General features: G+C 38.4%; 1 protein-coding gene across 4 annotated transcripts in view; it reads left to right on the top strand.

The window, feature by feature from the left end:
* The first annotated feature begins 6,721 nt into the window (after positions 1-6,721).
* The window catches only part of LOC121313095 (cotranscriptional regulator FAM172A homolog), a 177,985-nt gene continuing 156,879 nt past the window's right edge, over positions 6,722-27,827 (top strand). For 3 of the 4 annotated variants that reach the window (XM_041245261.1, XM_041245287.1, XM_041245278.1), the window contains exons 1-5: positions 6,722-6,805; positions 8,013-8,147; positions 8,732-8,833; positions 12,314-12,414; positions 27,255-27,320. In XM_041245261.1, coding sequence (XP_041101195.1) covers positions 8,096-8,147; positions 8,732-8,833; positions 12,314-12,414; positions 27,255-27,320 — 321 coding nt within the window. In that variant the 5' untranslated portion in view covers positions 6,722-6,805; positions 8,013-8,095. The remainder of the gene's footprint in view (positions 6,806-8,012; positions 8,148-8,731; positions 8,834-12,313; positions 12,415-27,254; positions 27,321-27,827) is intronic. The other variant, XM_041245270.1, reaches the window with a different exon arrangement.

Here is a 27,827-nt window from a genome sequence, read left to right as displayed (position 1 = left end):
TAGTTGGAGCGACTCCAGTCCTGCTGGTGTCGCTGCGACCCGTCACATGTTTCCCATGCTGCCGCTGTAGGTCCACAACAGCAGCTGCAGCATCCTGTCAGGGTGCAGCTGGCGAGTGATGAAATGCGAGTGACTGTAGCATGAGGTTCTTGGAACCAGCATGGTTCGATTGCCCAGCTAGACTGGGCGGCGGAGGAAACAAAGTCCTTGTAGCGAGTAGGCGAACCGCGGTGTCATGGCACCCGCGCCTCACTTTGGGGAGAGTCCCTTGCAGGTCCCAAACTGGTGAAGGGGGTCTGAAGCACCGGTGCTTCTCGACTGGACGGTGAGTGCCCGGTGTCAATCCGATGTTGGACAAGGCTGGCTGCGATGGTGGCGGCCGCTGCTCTGGCTTTCTGCTGGTGTTTCAACCCTGGCTGACAGCATTTGCAGGAGCTCTTGAAAGGGCTGGCAGGTATCAGGGTTCCCACGAAGACTGTTGCGCTGGGTGGGGCGGCTGGTTCATCTAGCAGAATCTGCGGGCCTGCTCCAAAGGCCACCTTCCCTTTCGCTAGATCTAGCCGCCCTCTCGCCTGTTGAAGGAAGTCCAGCCCCAGGATGTACTGGTCCTGAGTGTCAGCGACCCAGACCTCCTGGTCAAAGGCGGTCTCCCCCAGGCACAGCTGCAGTATCCCTCTCCCTCTAATTGGGGATAGTTGTCCCATCACCGTCTGTAGTTGCACCGCTGTGGTTGCCACTTTGGTCCAGCTGGTCTGGCCATCCTGCTGAAGGACATCGGGTCTGACCAGGGTGATGGTGGATCCAGTGTCTATCTGCGCGGTGCAGGGCACGCCCTCCCCCTTGCACTTCGGATGGAGATGTGCCCCAATACTGATTTTCCCCACGATGATTGGTGCGCTAGTGTTTAGTTTGGGACTGAAGACCCCGACTTAGGTTTCCCCTTCAACCTTGGCCCTCTTCAATTTCCCACCGGTGGTCCGGACTGTTCAATCATGGCTTGCTGGACAGCCACGATATCCTGCAAGGTCTCTGTCTCTGGATGGCGTCACTCTCTTCTTGCTCAGCCCATTGGGCTGTGGGTTGTGGTCGGGTGCTGCTCTCTTCCTGGGTCACATCTTCTCATTCCTGGGCGAGTTGGAGAGCGGTCTGTAGCAACCAGGGTTTGGCAAGGCGTAGGTACTTGTGGAGTTCGCCTGGTCCTGGCTTCAAAGAACTGGAACTGGGCTTGCTCTTGGATGGCAGCGTCCGCGTATGCCCGCCGGGCTTCCTTCTCCAGGTCAGTGGCTAATCGAGCCAGAGACTCCCCTGATATTTGTGTTGACTTGCAGAACTTGACTCGCAGCAGCTCTGGTTCCCTTGTAGTACCAGCGTTGGAGGGAGGCCACCAAGTTGTGGTAGTTGCCTATCTCCTCTTCGGACAGGTTTAGCAGCATTATCTGTGCCTGCCCTCTCAGTGCTGCCATCAGCTGTTGTGCCTCGTCGTCTTCGCTCCACTTGCACAGCTTCCCCAACATGGATAGCTGCGTGTGGAAGGCCTCCCAGCTTATGGTGCCATCAAAGCTGGGCACTTCTGTATTTACATTTTTGCAACCTTAATTGTTTTCTTTTTGTATTAGAAAAATAATTTCCATTTGAGAGAATTATTTGTAAATCTAATATAAACTGTATTTGTAGCCTAATGAACTCAAGTCTCATCTGAAGAAAAAAAACATGTCCTGTCATAGTAGAACTTTTTAAACTGGGCAACAAACACTCTCTATAGCAGTGGTTCTCAAACTTCACAATACTGCGACTCCCTGCTACCAACAAAAATTACTTTGCGACCACATTGTCTTGTGTTACTGCAGAATAGTTTGTATTGATAAGTAAAACATGCATTACATGGCAATTTCAACAAAACTAATGTAGTAATTGCTTATTTTTTACAGCCAACAATATAAAAAAGAATAGTACTTTTTTAAAATTATTTTTTAATTACATTACTTAATGGTAGGGATGAGCTTGCATGGATGAACACAAATGCTTGAAATGGGGCTATGTGTGGCTGAGGTATAGGCGAAGGTTATCTTCAACAGTTAAGGCCTCTATGCCAAAACAAAAAAAAAAACATGTATTTTTGAGCTGTTCACACTGCCTGCGATGCAATGGGCGACATTGAAGAGACACTGAAGCGATACGACAAAAATAGGATTGGTGGATATATTGCATCGTATCCAGTGTAGTGGAGACCTTTATGAGGATCCTGTACTACTTTTTTAGTAAAGTGAGTGCAGCAAAACCTGATTCACAAAGGTAGGTCGATGGAAAAGGCAGATGATAGCTCTTGGTATTCTTGTCGCACAGAAATCCAAAAGTTAGAAAGAGGTTGTCAAACAACAAAATTAGAGCTTTAGTGTCTCGTCAGAAGAAATTTCCATCAATGTTTCTTCTGCTGTAACTGTAAAATTATTTTCGTGTTCTTGTTTTTTTTGCTGCTGATCGGACCCTTGGTAGTCAGTACTTCTTTTGCTTACAGTGCCGCCCGACCCCTTCATTACTCCCCTTTTCAATGCTTTTGCTGTGGTAAGATGGAAAATGATTGGACATTTCAAATTGGAGACAAAATCGGGGGTAAAATAATTGGGAAAACTAAATGAAAAAATGAACATCTAATTTGGTGGTTATAGCTAAAACAATTATGATATGCATCTTGCCTCCACTGCCATTTGCTATGTAGGGACTAGGTCTTTTGTGCACAGGTTTTTTTTAAGTAAAAAAGCTAGGTTAAAGAAAGCTCTTAAGTTTACAAGACTCTTTGAGCTAGTTTGTTTATGTTTCATTTCCTGGGTTATTTTGCCTCAAGAGTTTCTTCAGGGTCAAAGTAGGTCACTCGCTCCAAAGAATGTCAGTTGGTTAATGACAGAAAAAAAGAAAACATTCTCAGATATTTTGTTCTGTCAATGTGTTTACTTTACAAACTTTATTTCCCTTTACCTCAAGTGAAGCACATTTATCTTGCCGCAGCACTATTAGTTCTATGGAAGTACTAGATTTATTTTTCCCACTCACTTCCTGTTTTGCAATAGACCGGAGCACCACACCTGACACACTGTGCTGTAGTTTCCTATGAGAAGGCTCAGTTGGCACAGGAAGTTCACTTTTAGTTTTGTGGCCGGGAACATTAAAACGAAGAGACTTTTTGAGAATGTTCCTTTGCGTTCACAAGACATCGCCACCATCCATCATAACAGCGAAAGGCAGTAAAGGTCAAGTTGAATATTTAGCTAAGAAACTAGGGGCTAATAGATCTATGAGCTGAGACTGGATTGGTCCATTTTACTCCAGGGATCTGATAACACCGTGTAGCAATTTTTTTTTTTTTTTTTTTTGTTCCTGGGTAGTAAGTGTTATTTCCTAATTGCTTATGCCTCAAAAGTATAGAAAATGGCTATTATTCCCCACAAACTTTGCTTTTCTGACCAGGTCAGTGATATTTCAAAATATCACTATTTCCAATGGGAAAACAGGCAAATGTGTGTCTTTTCGTTCATATAAAGTCAGAAAAAAACAACATATGAATCCAAATTAACATGTATTTATACTAAAGTAATACAAAAATGACTACAAAAGATTTAGAAGTGAGTAGTTTTGAGATTTACGATTATACTGTAAATACAGGCGTCCAGCAAGGTCTTGGTGCTGTTGTAATCCTCTTTGAGGTGCACCGAGTGAGCCAGGGGAAGCGACGGGTACTTGTTACCATTATGGAGCAGCACGGCTTTGAGGCTCCTGGATGAGCTGTCAATGAAGAGGCGCCACTCATTCTGGTTACAGGTGATTCCGATTGCCTCGAACAGACTGGTCACATTGTGGCAGAAGCAGAGCCCATCTTGACAGGTGAAGAAGCTGGAAAAAGGTTGGTGACGCTTCCTCTGATCTGCGACTTGCACACTTTCATCCAACAAGTTCCACTGCTTGAGCCTAGACGTCAAAAGCTCGGCATTGGACTTGGTGAGATCAAGATCTCTAATCAAGTCGTTGAGGTCTTTTTGGTTGGAGTAGTATGGGTTTCTCCCCTCAGCTCCACCTCTGAAATTGTCAACTGGATCTACAACGTCTTCCTCGCTCTCTGACTTGCTGCTCTCTTCTAAAGACAGCTGCTCTCTCTCCGGAGGAGTGGGTACAGGGAGCTCATGGCAGTGTGGCACCTGGGCGATGGATGAAGGAAGGTCCGGATACATGATAGCAGGTGCATTCTTGCCAGTCTGACGTTTGGAAGGGTCCACCATGCAGAAGTAGCAGTTGCTTGAGTGGTCAGTGGGTTCCCGCCAAATTCTTGGGATAGCAAACTTCATGGCTCTCTTTTCTCCTCTGTACCATCCTACAAAAATACATTTATTTCACCCATGACTAATGTGTAAGAGATTCTCGCAACATTTTTCATATATGATATATTTTTTCAATAACATTGAAAATTGTAAAACATTTTAAAATTAAAAACTTTTACAATTTTAAAAATTTTAACAAATTTTATGACATAAAATTGCGAGCAACAATTGTCCATCTTACCTTCCAGAGTTTTTTGCAGTGCTCGCAGGTGAAATGAGGTGCCCAGGGTTTGTCTTGCTCCCTGACAGGCATGCCGAAATATGCCTTGTAGGCCTCAGACATCTTAGCAGATGCTTCCACGGAGTACTTTTTTGCTCTTGTCTTGATAAATTGGCCGCAGACATAGCAAAATGCGTCTGCCGGATGCTTGCAGCCTCTTGATGCCATCTCAGAAAAATGCAGATATGTATTCACTTAGGCAGCTGGAACTAAACTTAACTGGTGGGCTTAAGGCCCCTGTATTTATACTACTATTTATACTACTGGAAAGTTCTAGAAGTTACTCCAAGTTTACTCAGTACTGAATCTATCTGGAATGTTCTGGAAAATAGGTACATTTCAAAATATCACCGTCCTGGTCACAAAAGCAAAGTCTGTGGGGAATAATAGCCATTTTCTATACTTTTGAGGCATAAGCAATTAGGAAATAACACTTACTACCCAGGAACCAAAAAAAATAAATAAAATTGTTACACTGTAGTCAATAATCACATTTCTTCAGAAGTTACTGTATGAGCTTGAACCCTTCCCAGAAGTGTACTGGAGGTACAATTTATTTCCCAATACTTAAAGTGTTCCAGTCTAAATCAGTTTTTTTTTTTTTTTTTAACATTTTGTCGCCTATGTTGCTTTATGTTACAATTTCTTCAAATTAGGGCAATTTTGTGCAGCCAAAGCAAACCCTTTGGCACGCCTCACACTATCAGCAACCCCTCTCGTCAATCCTTCAATTAGTAATGGTAACTGGTATGAAGCGTTCATTCAGCCCATTAAATTGCTGTTACCATGGTTTCAGTTTGCATTCTGCTTGAGTACAGCCACATAATCTTTTAGGTTGAGGACCAGTGAACTAAATACCTGTGTGGTTAGATAGACCTAATGGTGTCAAATGCGGCAGGCATAGTAGATTTGTATAAAAGCAAATACACACCTTGAAATTAAAAAACATGTGATAACACTATAGCGGAGTGGTGATGGTATGGGATGGGTTACCAAGTCATGCTGTTCATGCAGAATCACTGGGATCCTTAAAGACCCCACTTGACAAAGTTTTGGGGTGGATTATCTATTAAAAGAGTCTTGAGTCTGGTCATCAAAACCTGCAGTTGTTTGTCAAATGCAGTGTTTTGTGGACATATGGATTACAGCAGCTAAACATATAGTGATCTAAACAAATAAATACCACAGTGGTACATCTAAATACCTTAGCTCTTTAGCTCTATGTTATTTTGAATGAGTTTCCCCCCACGAAAACCACATCACTGACCACCTCATCCATAAACAACCACATCACTGACCACCTCATCCTTAAATAAATCACATCATTGATCACCTCATCCCTAAATAAACCACATCACTGACCACCTCATCCCTAAATAAACCACATCACTGACCATCCTTAAATAAACTACATCACTGCCACCTCATCCCTAAATAAACCACATCACTGACCACCTCATCCTTAAATAAACCACATCACTGACCATCCTTAAATAAACTACATCACTGACCACCTCATCTCTAAATAAACCACATCACTGACCACCTCACCCTTAAATAAACCACATGACTGACCATCTAAATAAACCACATCAGTGACCACCTCATCCCTAAATAAACTACATCACTGACCACCTCATCCCTAAATAGATGGTAATTTATCCCTTAAATCTTTACATTAAAACATAAGACTAGCCGTGATCCATATTTCTGGACGTGTCCCGAAACTTAGTTTAGCGCTGCCTGGAGCTGTGCAAGCTGCCAGTCCTTCCTGGCTTGTTGAATTGGCTACACCAGAGAACGCCACATAGTGAGTTAGTAAGTTAATTGCTACTTTCAGCAGATATAACGTTCACATACATAGACAGTAGTAGTTCAATTCGGTGAAACTGCAGTATTTTGGACATCGTATTTGAATAGGTATAAATCACATTAGCCAGGGCCTCGGAACGCAAATCTGCATAACAAATTCAAAGATTGAGAGCCTGCTTTGGCGGTTGCACGGTCTCCTGCAACCTGTTTACTAGATCTCCTGGTTGCACAGTCGGCGCAGCCCACTCTACTGCGGTCAGATTATAAATGTAGCTCTTAAAGTGTCGGTTTCCATGGTGCCTCACACTTCCGCTTCCGCTGTGACGCATGTCCTGTCAGATTTCTAAAATTTTTGAGGAAGCTGTGGCAGCAGGATGTTTGTGTATTCTCCTCTCTAGTTACCGTGGTATGTGAGTTAAGTAAAATGCATGCGAGGAAATAGGCTTTTCTTCTTCTAGTAATGTATTGCAAAAGCTGGATGAAAGAAAGTACAGCTACATATATCGCCAGGGGTCTAGAATCACGGGCACCAATTGCACGTTCCCCGGTATAACAAGTATATTGGGAACAACAGCAGTCGTGACTGTGGCCTGCAACAGGGGAGATTTCAAAGTGATACAAATCTAAAAGCTTATGAAAATAAGTAATATCAGTTTTGCTGCAGTGGAGCTCTTACGAAGGTGGTGGTTCCCGATAAATTGTATGTCGTGTTCACATGTTTAGTTACACTCTTTACAGACAGGTACAGCAACCCTCCTAATCCCGATGGAACTGGCTGGTATATTAAAAACATAGGACAGGCAACTTCTAATTAAAGTACTGAAACATGTGTAATATTATGCATATTGTGAAATAGGGTTACCCTTGCTTAATCAGAATCATGCGTAACTGAGACGAGTCGTCTCATTAACAGCATCCATGCTGGATCAGGCAGGTAAAGTTAAACACTGTTTACATTAACATCAAAGCACTGAGGAGTACAAACTGACTACAAATCATCTGCTTTTTAACCCTTTTAATTAAGCATCTAACCATGCTGTCAATCACCCTTATTTATTAGAATCACAGTAAATATGACATGGGTCACAAGGAAGAAATGCGTAAACAACACGTGCACGCGCAGCGGCGTCTTGCAGGTGCGGAACTGGCAGTCAGTAAGCTTTGGACCGGAATGCTTATTTTTCAAAAGTTTATTTTTTCCTCCTTTTTATAAAGACTGCTCACAACTTATACTTTCAAGGCACGTATCAATTTTACAAGAACACTTTTCAAAGGGGTTAGTTTTTTAAGCATTTGAAAGGAGAATATATAATCCATCCACACAATTCTAATAAGATTTTGAATCAAGTTTACCAAATGAGTTCTGAGGACGGTTATTTTACCACTGCATTCTATTTACTTATGTTTCAAGGTCCAAAATGTAATCCAACGTTTACAGCATTTGTATGTAATCAAAGTGTACATTAGGAATGCTTTGTTTTTTAAATCAGTGTATTTAAAGTTTGTAATTATTATTATTATTATTATTATTATTATTATTATTATTATTGTTACTGTTTTTCGATAGCAGGGTTGTTGTTGAATAACATGTTATTTCTCCACAATTGATTCAGGTTAGCCTGTGATAATTAGCAAGAGAGAAAGATCCATGCTTGTTAACCACTAGCACTCTATTTTATTCATTGTGTGGGTTAAGATGGCACAGCTAGGAGGGCAAGAAGAACAGGAGAAAACTACAGCGCTTAAAGGTAAGTGACTGCACACAGATATACCTGTGTTTGTACTGCTCACTATATACTGTATAATGAAGAGGACATGTCTAAGAAGTGCATGTGTAACAGTGTGCTTCCATGTGTGCTGTATTATATTATATTTCTTTTCTCTTTGTTTGCAAAAGTTAGGCAACTTGTTGTGTCAGAATAAATAAATATGCCCGTTGTTGCCCTTTTATTAACTCAAATTGTAGACAACTTGCTGGGTCAGTTTTAAAAATTCCACCTTGGAGGCAGATGTTGGGAAAAACACTACAGCCAGAATCCTATACATATACAAAGCTAAGGTCAAAATCAGTACTTTAGTTTGTGGTTCACATTTCTAATTAATAGATATTCAGTCTTGTACAAACTAAATGACAAATGGAAATGACATGTATCATTCTTGTATTTTCAGGCTTGTTTGTTGATGTCATACTTTCAGGCTTGTTATTTGATGCCATATACATTTTTTAAACACGATAAAACAGAAACCAACAGTTTATTGGAATAAATGTGTGTGTGTGTGTGTGTGTATTCCATACTGTTTATGACGATGCTGCCTCTCATTTTATCTCTAGATTTGTTATCTAGGATAGACCTGGATGAACTGATGAAGAAAGACGAACCCCCTTTTAACTTCCCTAATAACTTAGAGGAATTTGAGTATGCTTTTAATGAAAGTAAGTTGTTTTTATGCACTCATTTTCTTTGTGTATTTGGGAACCCTCTGTACTTGTAGCTGGTTTTTAATCATGTTAATGACTGTGGCTCAAGTCCCATGGTTGCATTCTGTCTGCCATCCTGCCTACCAGTGATGTTTACAAGTGAGTCAATAGCATTATTATGATTGGCTGTAGTGGGCAAACATGAGAGATGCTTCCTAACTTGTGTAAAATTTTGATTGCTCCCACAGTCAGGTGTGAACGTCTGAATTGCTGAACAGACTTACATTTTGACAGAAAGAGTGTGGGTAGAGGTGTCTTTTTTGTTTGCCATTACCTCGGTTTGCTGAGTAGGTACTAGACTTCCAACAGCAACGATAATAATAAAATTATTTATCGATTGGGACCCCACGAGAACAAATAGATAATATTGAAATGAAATCGAATATTCCATGCAATTAAAAATGTGTCTTGTATATATTAATGTACTGTGTTGTTGCTTCGAAAAGTTACTGAGCATATGCGTATTTTGTTTTAAACAAGTCCCAAGCCTGTCTTGAGCGAAACTAATAACATTTAACATTACAACGTCGTCACGTGTCGCTGTTTCAGAAAGTTGTTTTTTTCTACCTTTTCTTTTTGAAACAATGCACTATCCGCACTTTTTTATTTAAATTCATTCTGGACACTTCGCAAAATGTTCACTAGCTTAACAGTACCAGTTGAGCGCTCCTAGGAAACTAAACCCGCCCGGATGCCATTATCTACCAATCACCGAGCAAAGTCCAGAGTAGTTATTGGCTGCTGCAAAGTTTCAATCAATAAATCCTGTCCGGCTTTCTTTTTGAAACTGAAACAGGCTTATAATCACGTCAGGAACCAGGAGATATATATATATATATATATATATATATATATATATATATATATATATATATATATATATATATATATATATATATATATATATAACTTAATTGGATTTAAGTGCAGCATAACAGTACACAAAATATACAGTTTTCACTATGAAGAATGAATTTCACGGTCTTTGTCACGTTTCTCAGGGCCGTGAAATAGGTAGGGCCTTGGTAATATACTGTATAGGTGTAAGCGAATCCACATGGGTGAAACGCTTCTCTGAGCTCTCCAGAATGTGATGCATGTTTGGTTGCGATGTGGTTTGTAGATTGATTGGGCCTATACATGTATGAAATAGATATTCTACATATCATAGTGCAGTGTGGGCAGTAAATAAAAAATCAACATACATGTATGAAAGAAATACTATACATATTCAATTATGGAGACGCAAAATAAAATGATCAACCCGAATTGTCGCTGTCGAGAGTTCCACTGCAGGAAAGGGTCGGCTACCTCTAATGTACTGTTTTGGGAAAAATGACGATATAGTTGTATTATCAGAAGATAATGCAAATCATATAAAAATATGACAAAAAAAGTGAAATGCATCTCTGCAACCGCGGCACACTGGAAAGGGCTGCTGCTTTCACTAGTAGCAGAAGCTGAGCCACGTAATTCATAAATTATAACCAACAGCAAATTAACAAAAACAAAACAAAAAAAAAAGATCGATTTATTTATTTCCATAGGCCATAGTGTTATGTAGTTTTGAAACCTTGTTCATTTTTTGCTTTGGACAGTGGAGTTGATTTTATTTTATTTGTTTTTTCTTAATTTACCGCTATGTTTACACAGGAAATTTGTCAGACTAGTGACGGCAGGAATATAAAAATTGGAGAGTGCTATATTTAAATGCCAATGTATTTAGCAAATGTGCCTTAAAACATTGGGATTTGTTTGAATAAGTTTTTTATACCATGCTCTATAAAAAGAGGACTTATTGTTCCTTGAAACTGTTACAGCGAGGGAAGGTTTTTTTTTTTAAATTTTTTAAGGCATTTTAACTCGATAATCGTTGTTAGAATTTGCACAGTAATCGGTGTTAATGTCAGTGTTTGAATTACAACACTAGTCGGTACATCGTATTACTTAGCATTTGAAGCCACTTAGTGTAAGAAAATATTTGGAACAGGGATGCTTGGTAATCACAATGAATGGCACATGGTATCTTCCAATATTGATAGTAATAATAAAAAGAAGTGCAGCTGTTAGCAGGTATTTGTGAGCTGTAATTAGAGCTACAGTAATCACCCTAGGTTGATTTGAAAAAAGGGAGGGGGTATTTGGTGTTATGTCTTCATTTGCATTCAAAGCTGATGATTCTATCACACTAGCCTTCAGCTTTTTATTGCTGGAAATCCAAGGTTATGTACATCTAATTACACACACAACATAAAAAATAGAACAGTGCACTAATTATTGAGAAAAAAAAAAAGTTATGAAAGCAAATTCCTCAGAGAGGTTGTGTTGCAAAGGCAATGGAGCTGAACTTTTCTTGCATGTTCAGTTTTATAATCATTTAATCTTCTTTCTGTTAGGCATTGCTGTTTTAAAGATTTAAGTTTTATCTCCCAAGAATGCATAATTTATTTCTTTATTTAGGAGTACAGAAAAAACATGTACCCGTCTCTTAAACTAATTTGATTACAACACTGATGATCTCACCAGATTAACACCAACATGTTTTTTTTTGTTTATTTTTTTATCTGAGGAAAATGTAATTTTTGTAAATTCAGTCATTAATAAGAGATGAGATACTGAAAGTAAAGGTTTGGTGCTGTGCTTTTCTGATTTCCCAGTTCCTGGAAACAAGGGAAGGACATCCCAAAGTGTAAACATAGATATTAGACACTTCTGTAAACTGAGTGAAGTTGCAACATGGAGTAACAATGTTCACAAATAGGGCAGCAGTCTGATTTTTCTAGGCGTTTTTAATAGGTGTATTTATAATGTGTGGGCCACAAAAGTAACATCCATCCTAGTGCCTCACTACAGCAGGCCCCAAGTCTGTCCATGGTGCAATTATGCACTTCAAGAAGTTTCCAACGTTTGTTAAATAGAGGTTTCTTGAGATAGCATTTGTGCCATGGTGTTGTCATGTACGATAGGTAACAACATGGTGTTCACAAGACCATTTCCATGTAATTGCAGAGTACTTACCAAGAAAGAGCAGAAATCATTGGTAATTGGTCATTCAAGCCATTGCAGTGTAATTAGAATGCTATTCATGTAATGTAAAGCGCTACCAATTATTATTGTTTCATTGGTATCTCTGTTAAAAAAAAAATGCTTTGAAAGACAGTTATTTACTACAGCAATTACTATGTGTAATGATGACTGCACCATGAACTGACCTGCAAATACAACCAATCAATAATGCAGAAATACAGAAAACAGTGGTGTTGCTGAAGATAAGAGTACTTGTGGCAAAGTGAACTAATGCTGCTTCTAGAATGAAATAGTGATTTTTTTTATATCTGTTAGTTTTGTGCTGATAGAACAGATACTGTATCTGATATGTTTCATAGTCTTTTTATATAAAAATTGAATTGTGTTTGTATTTATTTTTTTATTTAGAGGGACAGTTGAGGCATATAAAAACTGGAGAGCCTTTTGTTTTCAATTATCGGGAGGACTTGCACAGATGGAACCAAAAGCGTTATGAAGCACTTGGAGAGGTAAACCTGTCTGAATATTTATACAAAATAATTATTCTATTCCACAATAAACCTTTTAGCGGTTTTGAAAGCTAGTGCACGTGTTTGCGCTGCTACTAGTCACAAAACAGCACTAAAATACAGAACAGAGGCATCAGTCTGGATGCAAGTGAATACATTTCCCAGTACCCTTTGAAATTAGCTGTTTGAATTAGTTTTACTCAAAATGTTCTTCCCTGTGGGGACTCAAATAATTCGCATCAACATGAAATTATAAGAAGTAATTTTCAATAAGCGATTGTTAAATTTGTCTGGGACCATGTAGAAAATTTGTAGTATCTCGAAATGTGTCTAATCCGTGTCATCTTTAACGAGAATTGACTGCAAATATGTGCGTATATAACAGCCTTCAAAATGGACCAGTCAGGTCTTATCATAATAGCATTGTTTTAACTAGCAGCCTTAGGCTGTATGAATTGAGTGTACATCTTCCAGGGTCTATGTGGTATATTCCAAGCTCTGAAATCTGTGTTCCATGTTCTCAGGGAGCCTGGGGCCCATAGAAGCCAGCACACTTGGACAAGGCTTACTGCTAGACTGGCTTGCCCAGCTTCTTCATAGTCATGTGTTTACCCTGTTGCAGTATTGATACAGCGTTTTGTCAAGCACATTTAAAATAAAAATATGTTCTTGTTAAGTAGCGTTCAAAAGTTTGGAAACAGCAGATGATTTAATATTAATGTATTAATGTATTAATTAATGATTTAGTATTATTATTATTGTTATTATTATCGGGTACTGTTTTGGGTTTATTTTTAATGTAGGTTGACAGGGACAAGGTTTGTGTTTCATCTCTGCCAAACAAATATCTCGAGAGAATGCACAGTCGGCAGCTTATGATTTATTGACAGAGTGGTTGTCGACCATGCATATGAGAAACCCTGTGGAGAATGTGGTCGAGGGATAAACCAGGTAATTGATAGCCAGTTAATCCCTTGACCACAGTATAAAAATCAGCAGCTTTTGCTGACTGTGGTTGGGGTTGAGCACTCCAAAGTACGCAGTTTCACTTCTTGTTAAGAAGAGAAGAGTGTCTGTTTGTTTTGGCCACCATGCTGCATTGTTTTGTGTACAGTGTTTGTTTAAACATTTTATTTATTATTTAATAAATACTCGCTCAGCGCTTCATCCCACAGTACTTGTCTGCCTCTTCCTGGTTTGTGATTTCACCACCAAGCCATCCTGCCATGTATTGTATGTTGTTGTGCGTGGGATAACAATGCCTCCACATACGCAGGCCAGAAGAGGTACTACGAGCACAATTTTTACTTGTAATTATTTTGTGAATTTTGAAAAACAAAAAGAAAGAAAATGGACCCGGGGAAAGGACTGTAGAGGATGGAAGAAGGTCAGTGGTGCCTGCATTGTGCAGAATGCGGGCACTGCACTGGGTGCTGCCCCTTTCAGGGTGGAACGGAGGAGCCACCTGCCCTGAAGAGGAAGACAGAGAGAAAGAAAAGGGGGCAGGGCAAGTGCGTGGAGGAGCAGCAACGCCAGTTGGAGGCAAAAGGAACAAGGAAGCAGTCTCCAGTGGCCATAAGGCAGGAGCCCAAGCGTCCAGCATCCAAAGGGGGGGAGCCTGAGCGTCCAACTCCCCTTGGAGAAGTGCTGCTTCCCCAGCAGGAGTAAGCGCCACCTGCCCCCAAGCTGAAGGTGGGCATCTCTGCTTTGTACGCAGCAGGGGAAAAGGGAATAAATGCCTTCATCAGGTACCTCGATGGCCGGGAATGATGCCTCATTTGTGGAGAGCTTGGGCATGGGTCAGTGGACTCCCCCCCCTTCTGGATGAAGGGGAGGAGCCAGCACTGCCACTACTCGCATTGCTGTCACCTCCCAAGTGTCCAGTCCTGCCGTCACCTCCCGCGGGTCAGCGCCTGCTGTCACCTCCCGAGGGTCAGCTCCTGCCATCGTCTGCAAATGGTCAGCTAATGCCCTGTCCTGCACTGCCTGGGGATGCCAAGCCTACACCACATGAGGATGCCACTCCCGCACCACCCGTGGATGCTTATGCTTTATTGCACCGTGGCCACCAGGCCGACAAATAGAGTGGCTGTTGCCACCTCTGTTACCAAGAGGCCGGTTACCTTCACCTGAGGGTCCTCTGGGACCCTGTTGTTTGGGGGGGGGGGTGATGGGGTTTACCCACTACCCATGGGGATGGGATTATTATTATTATTTAATTTATTATTATTATTATTATTATTATTATTATCAGGTACTGGCTTATTTGAACCCTTTCCAGTCTGATATCGGACCCTGTCCGAGATCATCAAAAAGTAAAGCACAGGTCTCTAGTCATTTTTTCTCCAGAAAAAGCTGAGAAAATGCACCACAGAGATAACACGGACATAAACAAAGGAGATAACAGCTTCTGCATAATGACTTGGACTTGGATATTGAGGAGTTTGGGGATAAAAACGAGTGATCAGGAGAGGAATGTGAAAAATACAGCAAACAAGGGGTGGGGCTTGGCTGGAAATACAGTACTGAGTGTCCTTTTGCGATTCATTGCCTTTTAAACCTGTTTTTAATCTGAAAAAAAAAAAAAAAACATATTTTAAACAGCACGTGTGAAAATAAATTCGACCTGACATGCCTGACAAGCACTGAATAAATGGACCGCTAATGGTTAATGTAGGTTGGCAGGGATGAGGTTTGCGTTTTGTCTGTGCCAAACAAATATCTCGTGAGAGTGCCAGTCAATGATTTATTTACAAATTGGCAGTCGATCACACATATGGTATATGACCACGTGCAGAAATATCAACTGCTGAGCGTGCTAGTTTTACACCAGCACGATACTTGTTAAGAAGAGATTGTTTTGGCCACTGTGCCGTTTTGTTTTGTGTGCAGTGTTTGTTTTTTGTTTAAATGTTTTATTTATTATTTAATAAATATGTGCTCAGCGCTCAGTACTTGTCTGTCTCTTCCTGGTCTGTAACGTCACCGCCAAGCCATCCTCCCATATATGGTGTGATACGTGGGATAGCAACGCCTCCGCGTACGCAGGCCACGAACAACACTATGTAACACAGTTTTTGTTCCTGGGTAGTAAGTGTTATTTTCTAATTGCTTATGCCTCAAAAGTATAGAAAATGGCTATTATTCCCCACAAACTTTGCTTTTGTGACCAGGACAGTGATATTTCAAAATATCACTATTTCCAGTGGGGAAAACGGGCAAATGTGCGTCTTTTCGTTCACATAAAGTCAGAAAAAAACAACATGAATCCAAATTAACATGTATTTATACTAAAGTAATACAAAAATGACTACAAAAGATTTAGAAGTGAGTAGTTTTTCGAGATTTACGATTATACTGTATTTACAGTATAATCGTAAATCTCGAAAAACTACTCACTTCTAAATTTTTAGGCAATTTGGATTCATATGTTGTTTTTTTCTGACTTTATGTGAATGAAAAGACACACATTTGCCCGTTTTCCCATTGGAAATACTGATATTTTGAAATATCACTGTCCTGGTCAGAAAAGCAAAGTTTGTGGGGAATAGCCATTTTCTATACTTTTGAGGCACAAGCAATTGGGAAATAACACTTACTACCCAGGAACAAAAAAAAAAATTGTTACATGGTGCAATCATTCAGTATCCACCATATATAAACAGGAGGCAAGGGTCCAACCTGGGATGTTTCTGCTTGGACTCGTCAGGTGGCTGAACAGTAGTGCTCACTGGAGTGTGATTAGCGCAACTAGCCACAAAGGTCAATGCAGAGCTCCTTGTGGGTCCCCAGCCAAGACTGGCAACTAGGAGCGAGTGGGCATGGAACCACACTTGTATGCCTCATCCTACACTTCAAACGACAGTGCCTTTCAGGTGAGCCACTAGAAATCCCACATGACCATTACACGCTGATGGAAATCAGTGCAGATCAAGGGAGAGATGTGAAAGCTGTCAAATAGATGACCACGCTATATTAAGATAATTTAAATACAGCCAAAGCTAAAATCCTTGAAGCATTCAGACATTCTGTATATGTTCACTGTCGTTTCTGAAGTATTTAGTGAAGTGCTTGAAACAATCTCTCCATTATGTGGGTCACATTAACTCTTCTTTTGGTTTAGTAGCAACCGAAGTCCACCTGATGGCAATTTAGACAAAAAGGAGCTCACTTGGGACCAGAGTCACTAAACACGATCTTTGCTAAATGCATGTTTTTTCTTCCGTCATAGCGATTCAATTGTTTTATTCTAAATGCAACAGGGGTTGGATGTACATCCGAATTGGCCAACATGATGTTTCCATGATGTCGCTGTTGAAAACAAAGAACACACAAAAGAAGACAATAACCAAATGTTATTTTAAAGGTTGGGAGAGGTGATCAAAAACCTCCCTTAATTACGCAATAGGGGTTTTATCCGCTCATATTGCAGGATAGGTATAGAATGTCTAATAAAAAGATATCAAGTCGGTTTTTAATACCAGTTTGGCACATTTCAGTATTACAGTACATAACAATGGAACGGGTTCATAATGTATTCCGACTGTGCGCTTTTTAACAGAACATTTAACCTCTTTAGATTTGATTTTTGGGCTATTAGAACAGATTTATGCCGCTGTTGAAAGACAAACAACCAAAGGCAACTTGGAAAGCAGCCTGCAAGCCAGACTGGCAGCAACGTTGTGGCCAGTGTTTTGAAAATAAGTTTTATTTGCTATTAGAATATTTTTTTAATTGTGTGTCTCTCTGTAAAGCATGGGGTCATGTGAGAAATGGTCTCTGTTTTGAATGTATTGAGTTGTTAAATGTCATGCAGGGGGCATGTCTCTAACACATTTGCACAGAATTTTTGCCAGCTTTATTTGGCTACGCTAGAGCCACACTTCTCCATTTTACAAAATGTTATTTTAGAGAAACATTTTGTGCTTTCCCATCAATTTAAAAAAAAAATAAAAATAAACAATAAAAAAAAAAAAAAAAACAGTTCTGTAACTTCATTTTGGATGTTTTTTGTACTTTTAGCCATTATTGTGATCCTATCCTGTAGCAAACAGCTCATTCATTTTATTCAGTGGACTTATTTTTATGTTCAGTTTTGGCAGGGTTTACAAGTTACTGGCATATTGTATGCACTTTCCCTATTTTCAAACAATCCAGTTCTTTTAGAATCTAGCCCTGCATGTTTTGTAGATGTTACTGTATCTTTTTTTATTTATTTTTTTACTAGAAATACTTAAATACACTAAAATGTTGCCTGTGTGTGTGTGTCATATATATATGACGCTGATTCTGAAATGATGTACTGCATGATGAAGAAATAAAGCCAAAACAATCTCTCAGAAACAGGACATTATTAAAATATGAAATATTACAGAAACACTGCGCTGAGAACACAACACATTTCTGTTTGCAATTGTGTAGCACTACATAGGTACAATTGTATGTTCAAATAAGCATCCTAAGTGTATTGTATTGTATTTTTTCCCCCTTGCTAGTTATTGAAATGTGAAATTAGTCTTTTGAGAGCAGCTGACTGAGTGCTTATTAACAGGTTGTGTGTCAGTTTCCACTAACACGGCTCTACTGTACGGTATTGTGCGTAATAATCACATTATCAATAGTAAATATTGACTCGGAACTAAACAGTGGGCGCATCTAATTGTGATTGCCCCCATTCTCCCAGGTTTAGAGAACAGTTATCCACAAGCAGTAAACTCTAAGCTATGGAAAAAGAATCCTGTTATTAGTGAAACCTTTTAAAAGGTCAGGAAGGCTGGATGGAGCCTTTGTGGTTCTCTGCTAAACGTTTAATGATGAAAAGGATGGTTTATGGTGTTTTTTTTTTTTTTTTTGTAGAGGTTTTATTTGTTTGTCACAGTTCTCGCTAATGAACTAGCTGTTGAGAACTCATGCAAAATGTGCACCTTGTAGCAGATGTGTGTTTTCTACTGTACACTATACTGTATCTGGTACCATATGAAGTTAAAGACAGGTCTCAGTTTGCATGATGAAAAATCCTTTCAACCAAACTGCTCCGAAGACACGAAAAAGTTAGTATTAATCAGAAAAGGGAATTTTATTCCCATTAATTGATACTGATAGAAAATGTTGAGGAGAGCTCTACTGTATGAACATCAAAACATCAACGGAGAATGTTGTTTTTAATCCTTTAAAATGTAGACGGAGGTTATGATTTAGTATGCAGCTGCATTGAAAAAAGAAACTGGTCTAACTCTATTCTGGAGGTCGCCCCCTGCTAAGGCCCCTACACATCGGACGTGACACACCACACCACGACAACAAAAATAAAACTTTTTGATAAATGCCGTTCACAGTGTGTGAGATGCGACGAGCGACACTGAAGTGATGCAAAAAAAAAAGTAGGATCCTAATTTTTGTAATTTAGTTGCACGGCAGCTAGGGAACTGACCAATGAGTACATTTTCAGTAAATTGATTGTAAAAAATGAAATTCTTGCAGCATCAAAATACCAGGAGCTGTACAATAAAGGACACAAAAACTATAAGGACACGGCAATGAGGGAGTTCAGCTGGCAGTCCATTTTCAGGGAACTGGATATAGCTGGTGTTTTACTGAAATAAGTATTCTGAAAAGCTATTAAGTATTCTACATTTGTGTTAGCTGTATAACAGGACTATCATAGGTGTGATTTTTTTTCCAGCTGATTGTACAATCAGAGAAATGTCACCTATCGCGTCGCGCACGCCTGTCACCGCTGGTGTGAAAGGTAGTGTCGCAGTAAAAGTACCATTGCATCGCATCCAGTGTGTGGAGACCTTTACTGTCTTGGTCAGGGAAATATGATTTTCTTTTAATCGTGCTGATCAATCGTTTTATTCCACTTTGTTTTTATACTTAGTGAATTCCTGCTAGTTCATCTAATTGTGTTGATGATACTTTGAAGTTCAAAGAGAGTAATAATTTTTTTGAGGTTTCTTCTGAAAATGTTTATCTAAGAGTTTCCCTTGAGATTCAGCCTCCCTCTTTTTCTCTGCTGGTGGTGTTCTGACTGAAACAGCTGTATTCTCAACCGTTCTGCCAATCAAGTCAGAACATATGAATGACAGAAAAAACAACAATAACTTGCATTTATCCTTATTCTCCCTGCAGGGTCGCGTATTCTGGTAGGTCTGTGTGGACAGATTGAGTGGGATGTTACTACCTCCTTCCTCATGGGACCCACTTGCAAATAAAGTTACACCTCAGGCGGCTAATACTATTGAGAGAAAGTTGAATAAATATATCATGAAAAATACCACAACTAATTACTGTACCTTAAAGGGACTTTTTAGCATCTACGTTTTCATAATACAGTATTACATGTCTCAAGGCCCTTAATTGGCAGGGGCGCGCCTTGTACATATAGTGCATTGTGGAGCATGGCTCAGTACTGTATGTCAAGAAAAACTACAGTCTTTAAGGCAATTACAAGACTTGGCTGCTCAATGTATCTAACGTTGCAGACGTGTCAGGTGATTGCAGCAGGGATAAATGATTCAGACTTGCTAGTAATGTATACATTATCGATTTTCTAATCCTAAATGATTATTAATGTTTAGCTAAATCAAAACGCTTACACGTTTAAACATGACCGCTTTAGTCATACATGCTATATATAATTTTAATACAAACAGCAACAAAACCTAATGGACTGAATTGCAAAGATAACATTTTTACACTTGAGAACAGCAATTTTTTAATTGTGTAAACTAATAACATGATTCGCACTCTCAAGCAACTTTTAAATTGTACAATTCCACAAGTGTCTTCAATATGCATGGTCCGAGTGTTGAATTCTAGTAGTGTACTCCAATTAAAAAGGAGTTAGAAGAATAAATCTCTACCTGCATTATGTTAATCGGGACAGTTATTAATCCTCTCTCAAGTTTGTGCTTTTATCTTTTCTTTTGCTGGGAAGGTCATTATGTTTTGCTGTAATTGATTCTTTGCATAATAAAGATAATTTATTGCATTCAAAACTTTCTGTTGCAGAGCAAATATTGTTTTATTAAACTAGAACTGTGATGCTGTTGGAACAGTATAACAAAAAGTCAAGGGCACAGTTTGATTGTAATTTTTATTTAACAGATTTACAAAAACACTTGGAACGAGAGATACAGTGCTGTCCAGTTTCCTTTCTGAAAGCCTTATGAGCAGTGTGAAATACTAAAATGTAATGAATGCAAAACTCTTTCCAGTTGTATATTATTTATGTCTAGGGCCAGTCTCCATCTTCTTGAATTCAGTGCTCAACTGTTAGGCTACACATGCTAAACAATGTGCAATTGTAACCAGGCCTGTAATAATAACAGTAGAGTAACCTTTGTGCTGCATGTTATGTGTGCAGTGTGTACTCTGATTGAATTATGCAGGTATTCTGTAAAGCTTGGAGTTGTGTATAGTTCAGCTTGAATACAATTGTCAATGTGAACCCTAAGGGAGCCCATATATTCTAATAAAAATGTAATGCTTGCATTGGTTTCAGTCAGGCAATCTTCATTTGCAGATGTAAGACCTGTTGTAACTGTGTTGTTTGAGAAGACATGAAAATTGTGAGCTACACATTGGAGAGAATGTCTGATGCGCATCATTGAGCCCTGTCTTGTTCCTTGGTGGGAGGGAGGGAGGGGGGGGGGGGGTTCATCAAAGTGACATGACAGTACTTGTAGGGTTCAGAGCTGGTGTAATTATTACTGTTAGTGATATTTCGCATAGATAGGTGACGAGTGTCTGATCTAATCCAGATGGAAGTACATTAGGCTATTAAGAAATGAAGATTTTTTTGCACCTGTGGAGTGACAAACCAAGATTATTCTAATGAAGTTGGAGCAGGGCAGATGTTTTTGTTTTTCTTTCTTTCTGACGAGTACCAGCGTGTTTCGCCACTTACAATGGCATTTGTGTTGAAAGAAACAATTTAGCTGGTCTGTCACCTTTTTTTTTTGTTGTATTTGGATCTGACACATCTAGCTTTTGTTACATGTGCATATTTAAAGTCCAGAAGTTTAATTAAGTTGGATCTCATCTTGCAAAAGGGCTAATGATGGAATTTCGATTCTCCGACTTTATTGATTGAAATTAAATTGACAAAGGATGCTGGGCAATGCAGTGTTCATTTATTCGGTTTCACCTGGTTTGGTTTCCTAAGTCTGTAATGTGTTGCAACCAAAAACTAATTGCATATTTTTTGGGGGTGTTCTTCTTTTATGTATTTTTTTTTTTTTGAACTGTTCACTGCCATTTTACTGCTTGAAGAAATAACTGTTCCATGAGAAATCCCAAACTTCACCCCTCTACCTTTTAAGGGTTACTGAGACATGCATTGGCACTCTTCCATTTTTGACACTGGAAATGAAGCCTGCGTTTGACCAACTGAAATAGTTTTCCCTAAGCGTGACATCATTGAGATTCTCAACTGTGAAACTGAGAAGCCTTTAACCACCAAATCATGCCTGTTTTGTTTGTTTCCATTGTTGGTGGTGTCTTTTTCAAGCAACAACTGTTTTTTAATTTATTATATTTCAACTGTTAATTAAAAACAAAACAAATAAATAAATAAGAGGTTGAGCCACAAGGTGTTTGAAGGTTCCAAAGATGAAGCATTGCACAGTGGTGTATGGTGGGGGTTGTCTTACCTGGGGATGGTTAATCCATTTGGACTAGCGTCTGGTAATCGGAGTCAACAAGATTATTACATTTGTTTTTTAGATGAATACCCCTACAGTTCCCTTACCCATGCACCCAAAGTGGTCATATGTAACATATATATATATATATAGTTGTATATGTATATATATACCACAATAGTATACATATATATATATATAATATATATATATATATGTACACCATATATGTATATATATATATAATATATATATATATATATATATATATATATATATATATTATATATATATATATATATATATATATATATATATATATATTATATATATTACACATGTATATAATATATATATATTATATATATTATATATATATATATTCTATATATATAGAAACCTATTGTATAGGTATGTGTATAACATATTCTATACATCATATTGTGTATATGTTATGGTGGGATATATATATATATATATATATATTACAACTCGCTGTATATATATATATTTTATATATATATTATATATATTACAAGTTCTTTGGTTACACCTAGTGTTGTCATGATGTGTCCATTAAAAACTTGCATGTCTAGTTTGCCCAAAGTGTGGTGAAGAATGTCAAGTGCTCCCCATGGACACCCTTGAAAAGAAATGTTCCATCCTTGACTGAAACAAAACAAGAGAACAAGCATGCTGTAGACATGTGATGCAAATAAATGTCTCTTACAGTGGCATACATTAGAAAGTAATCTAGTATTTATGAAGTAAACTGCTTTCATGTACTGTATCTCCTTCCCTTCATCTAAGTGTGCTTAAAAAAAGCCTGATCAGGCTTGCCTCAATTAATCATCTCTGTTTAGGCTGGTAGTGTTAAGGTCAAGGCTTTAGTAAACTCGCACCATGCAGATGATCCTCTTATCATTTGAGAAGCAGTTGACTGGACCAACCTTGGTTGCATTAATCATTACAGATTAGACCAACAGTGTGGGTGGTCTTGATTTGGTCTTGTTACAGCCCTTGTTTCAAGAAGACTTTCTATTGAACTATACAAATAGATCAGCTTGCTTATGTTTGATTCTGTATTGAGCACTTGCCAGAATGGTGCTAGCTGCTTATCTCCTTCCCACCCAAGTGTGAGGGCTGCTGCTTTCAGATCAGACCAGAGTCAACTGTCGGCGCAGAATTTTTCAGCATTATTTAATAAGGTTTATTTTAGACCCTTGATGTTTCGGTAACTGTCTTACTTACTTCTCCAACTCGACAAAGTTTTGTTTTTGCTTTAATTCTCCTGAGGTTGAGATCCATTACAGCACAATTTGCTTTAAACACATGTCTTTATTAATTTAAGAATTGCTCCCTTGAGACCACAGATTTCTTGGCTGTCCTTTGTTGGATGAGAAATTTTAAAAAATCCTGATGGGAACAGTTCTTAACATTTCATTTCTCCAATTTTGTACAGTATGTACATCTTAAATAGATTGCTTTACACAAGGAATTGTAATCCTTCAAGACAGGATTGTATTATGTCAGATAGTATGTTGCTATTTTTGCTATATAAGAAATGTCGTTGCCGCTTTATCGGGATGTCTCGGGAGATGTAAAAATATCCAGAATAAGCAGCTGTCCCAATTGAACAAGAGGACTTAGTCACACTTATATTGATAATTTATGACATGCACAAGAGAGAAGTATTTTTTACATTTTATTTTATGAAAAGAAAAAGAATGAAATCACATTGCATTACGAATAAATGTTAAATGCATCATTTGAAATACGAGTCAATAGATTTTTGTATTCCTTAACAAAATGAAATCGACTCGTTTTTGCTTTTCAGCCATGATGACAACTGACAAATGACAGGAGAGGCAAAAACCACTGGTTTCTGCAGTTTCCGCAAGTCACAGTGTAATCACTTGATCACTGCACTGCGCTACACAAACCTGTCTTGCTCTGAAAAGTGATCTCTTTTCATCCATTGAAAATACCACATCCCAATTAAATGAATTGGCATCCCAATTAAACGACATAAAGAACTGTCTCCCAGACTTCTGTCCCATTTTAACCAGAAAACCCAAATATCAGTGTCCCGTTTAAGTGGCGCTGACTAATATGCTGAATAAATATCTGCTGCATAATACTCATATATTGGAATGTGTACAGAACTTTATGTGTCGCAAATAAGTAACTGAACATATCGATTCCTGGAGGGCTTATATTATCAAAATCATTGGAAATTATAACAATTAGAAGGAAGTATGGCCTACTTAAAATACTTGGATATTTTTCTGCTTTAACACATAAGCAGCAAAAATAGATTTTTTTTGCTGGGTAATTAGTGAAGATTGATTTGACAGTATTTAATTAATTGTTTATACCGTCTGAATTGCATATTATGTGTGTTGTATCTGTTTATTCTCCTGAGGTATGGGTTATTAATTATCATGTATTATTGTTGTTTCTACGCTAATGGATTTTTTGCATGCTTAATAAAGCCACTAGTATTTTCAAGGGGTAGGTGGGAGGATGATATGCACCCCTAGTGGTCATTTTTATACTGGCCTTTACCGAAACCCACCTTGCTCAGAGGCAGGTACAAACAAAAAGGTTATTTATATGGATGTTACCACAGTGGTGATAGTAATAATACTAATAATGATGCTAATGGCACACTCTTGAGGCTGTTTTGTTTTTGAATCTGACTGTACATTACACATGTTTGTGTAGCTACGCTTCAGGACAATGAACAGCTTGTTACTGCTTGATCAAGTATGAAAACCAGATTCCCCAAATCTAAACTGTCACCTTCAAATTCTTACAACATTTCAGTGCTTGAATGTCTTTCTTTTTTGTTTAACTCGCTAGATCACAATATGCCAGGTTGTGTTGACTGGTTCTGCTTGTGGTTTCTGTGATGAGGAATTCGGTCATGCTCGAGTTGAGACCCCCCGAAATTCGTCACATACGTGCCTGAGGCACTTTCAGATATGGATCTCCAGAACTAACAGACCTCGCTGTAGAGCTCTTTATCTGCACGCTTCCCTTGAGAGCAATGCATCAGATTTAAATACATCCAAATTTCCTGACTCAAAACTTATGTGAAAGTGCTTGTGTGTAAACTGCAGCACAGCCTTTTCAGTGACGTTGTCGAGTGACACACTTATAATCTATTTTCTTTTTTATCCTCTGATGTTTTTGTTTTTTTTTAAACTCCTGAGGCGCTGAGTAAATATTGTACCACAAATTACATTTTCTGCAAGGCTTATTGATATCATTAAATACAAGCATATTGTGCTTCAAAATCATTCAGTCTTCATCAGTGATGCTGACATTTAGTAAATTAGTGAAGTTAAATGGAATATATCTTTAAACTTATCTTGGCATTTTCCTGAACTAGCTGAATTATAAAATTCTTCATTTAATTTCTGCTTTTAGTCTTCCCTGATACTCAGGGTTGAGCAAAATGCCATATTTCATATTACATGTCCCAACAGGATTTATTTCTTCCCAGGATCAAAATAGTTGATGATTTTATTTTTAAAGACCTTGGCCTACATAAGTGAATTTATACTAGCAATGCACTATTGCATTTCAGAAAAAAAAGCAACTTATTAATAGTCTTTGACCAGATCCAGCTTTAACACATTTGCATAATTTTTACATGTTACATTACAGTGTTCAGATTCCCAGGTCCTAGTTAGGTCTCAGATTCAACTAAGCCATGTTTGGGCTACTTCCTTGTATATTATATTTAAAGGTTTTATTTTATTTTGATAAAATTATGAAACAAAAACAACTTTTTTGCAAGTCACTTATTTTCTGTAGACCTCTTACTTATGGCAGTGAACTATATCACAGGGCTTGAAACTCCCACTGGCCCTGTACCCAGTGCTCCTTGGTTGAGAGCTTCCTTTGTTTAAGTATATTATTGAAATGACCAGGTTCTAGGAATATGAATAATCAGGCTCCTTGTAAATGTTGAACTGATCGCACTTCTCACAGCATGAATAAGTCAAACTTGTAGGTCTGAATGTTCATACAGGTGTAAAGGAGGAACAATTTATTTACCATTAAACTCCCAGCCTCATTTGAATAATATACTTAAGTATAGTAGTTCTGAAACCCAGGACAGAATGCAGATATAGTGGGAGGATCAAGCCATAATACAAGCAGAACACGTTAACTGACTTTCTAGAATGTTGTAATGCTAATAAGAGGTAGTATAAAAAAATGTACCCCTTTCAATTCAGATAATCTCCATTGATTTATGCCAGGTATGGACACGGTATACATTGATTCCCCACTGCTTCCCTAACCTTGTTCCTGCTGAGTGCATGTGCACTACCCTCCAACAAGTATGTCCTATGTCCATATATAAGTTTAGATATCAGTGAGGATAGAAAATTGCACTTGCCCCAGCCCTATTAGGCTTCATGGCAGGCACATTCCACAAAGCATGGCCCTGTACCAGCCCTTATTGATGTTTGTGGAGTTACAAGGCAAGCATTCTTCAGGACATTAGCCAGACAATCTTCAAGGCTACAGTATCTATGTCTGTCGAGAGATTTTGTAGACGTTCAAAATCCTGTGGTGCTCTCCGAAATGTTGACCTTGGTTGATAGGAGGCTGAACTGTAAACATACCTTCAGATCATTTCAAAGCAATGCACCAAACCACACATAAGCATAACAGGGTTTTGTTTTGTTTTTGTTTTATAGCTTCATGACAGTTGTTAGTAAGTAAGTGGTTTAAAACATTGGTGTAATAAAAGAAACATTTCTTTTTTTCTCGTTCTCTTTATGCACTGTCTGTACTCCAGAGGCAGTCAATAATGCAGTTCTGCTGGCAAAAAAAGAGGAAAGTTGTCGATGTCATTAAACCATAAAAGTGTTGCCCTTAGGTTAAAATTACACTGTATACATGTTTCTCACATGCAGCTTTGGGGATAAACATATCTTACATCAGCTCATAGCTTGTAGCTAAGATAGGTTCTTTTTTGTTGACAATTCCCTTGCAGTTTGCCGTGCTTAGTAGAACAGCCTTTGTTAAAAAGCACCCCCCCCCCCCCTTTTTATATATAGATACGTATAGATAGTGTATTTATGTATAGAATATATAGTTCATTTATTTTCAAAGGGATTTTACTAGGTTATCTCATGCTGTACTGAATAATTATATATTATTTTCTCCCAGATCATCACCAAGCATGTCTATGAATTGCTGGAGAAAGAATGCAACATGAAAAAAGAAATTCTCCCAGTAAGTATAAGCATTATATTTTATTGTAACTTTTTCAAATTAGTGAATAAACTTACTAATTTTTTTTTTTAAGTAAAGCTGCTTTACATCAAAGTCGCAGTGTATAACAATAACCCACTTTGCCTGTTTACTTTGTGAATAATTAGCCTTGATGCATTCCTAATGTGAAATGTTTTCTTTTAAATTGCAAGTGTAATATAACAAGCATTGCAATGAATGTGCTGTTTACAAATTGAGACAGACATTATGTGTATTTTATTAAGTGGTTGTTCATAAATAGCACAGGTTTTGAAAGTTGAACAAGACCGCTGCTTACCCAAGCTGGTCATGCTGTACGTTGTTAGCATCTTTACATTACATCCTTGCATTGTGGAGACTGAAAAAAATAAATCTGCCGAGTTATGGCTTTTAAGACTGTTTTAAAGTGAAACATCAGTAATGTGTGCAGTCTTGGGTACATAAGCTCCTGCTTGTGGAGCTCCTTTTTAAAAGTCTGGCGGGACCAAC

Source organism: Polyodon spathula, chromosome 1 (genome assembly GCF_017654505.1).
Source record: "Polyodon spathula isolate WHYD16114869_AA chromosome 1, ASM1765450v1, whole genome shotgun sequence".
NCBI classification, from domain to species: Eukaryota; Metazoa; Chordata; class Actinopteri; order Acipenseriformes; family Polyodontidae; genus Polyodon; species Polyodon spathula.
This window is presented reverse-complemented; position numbering and strand designations above follow the sequence as displayed.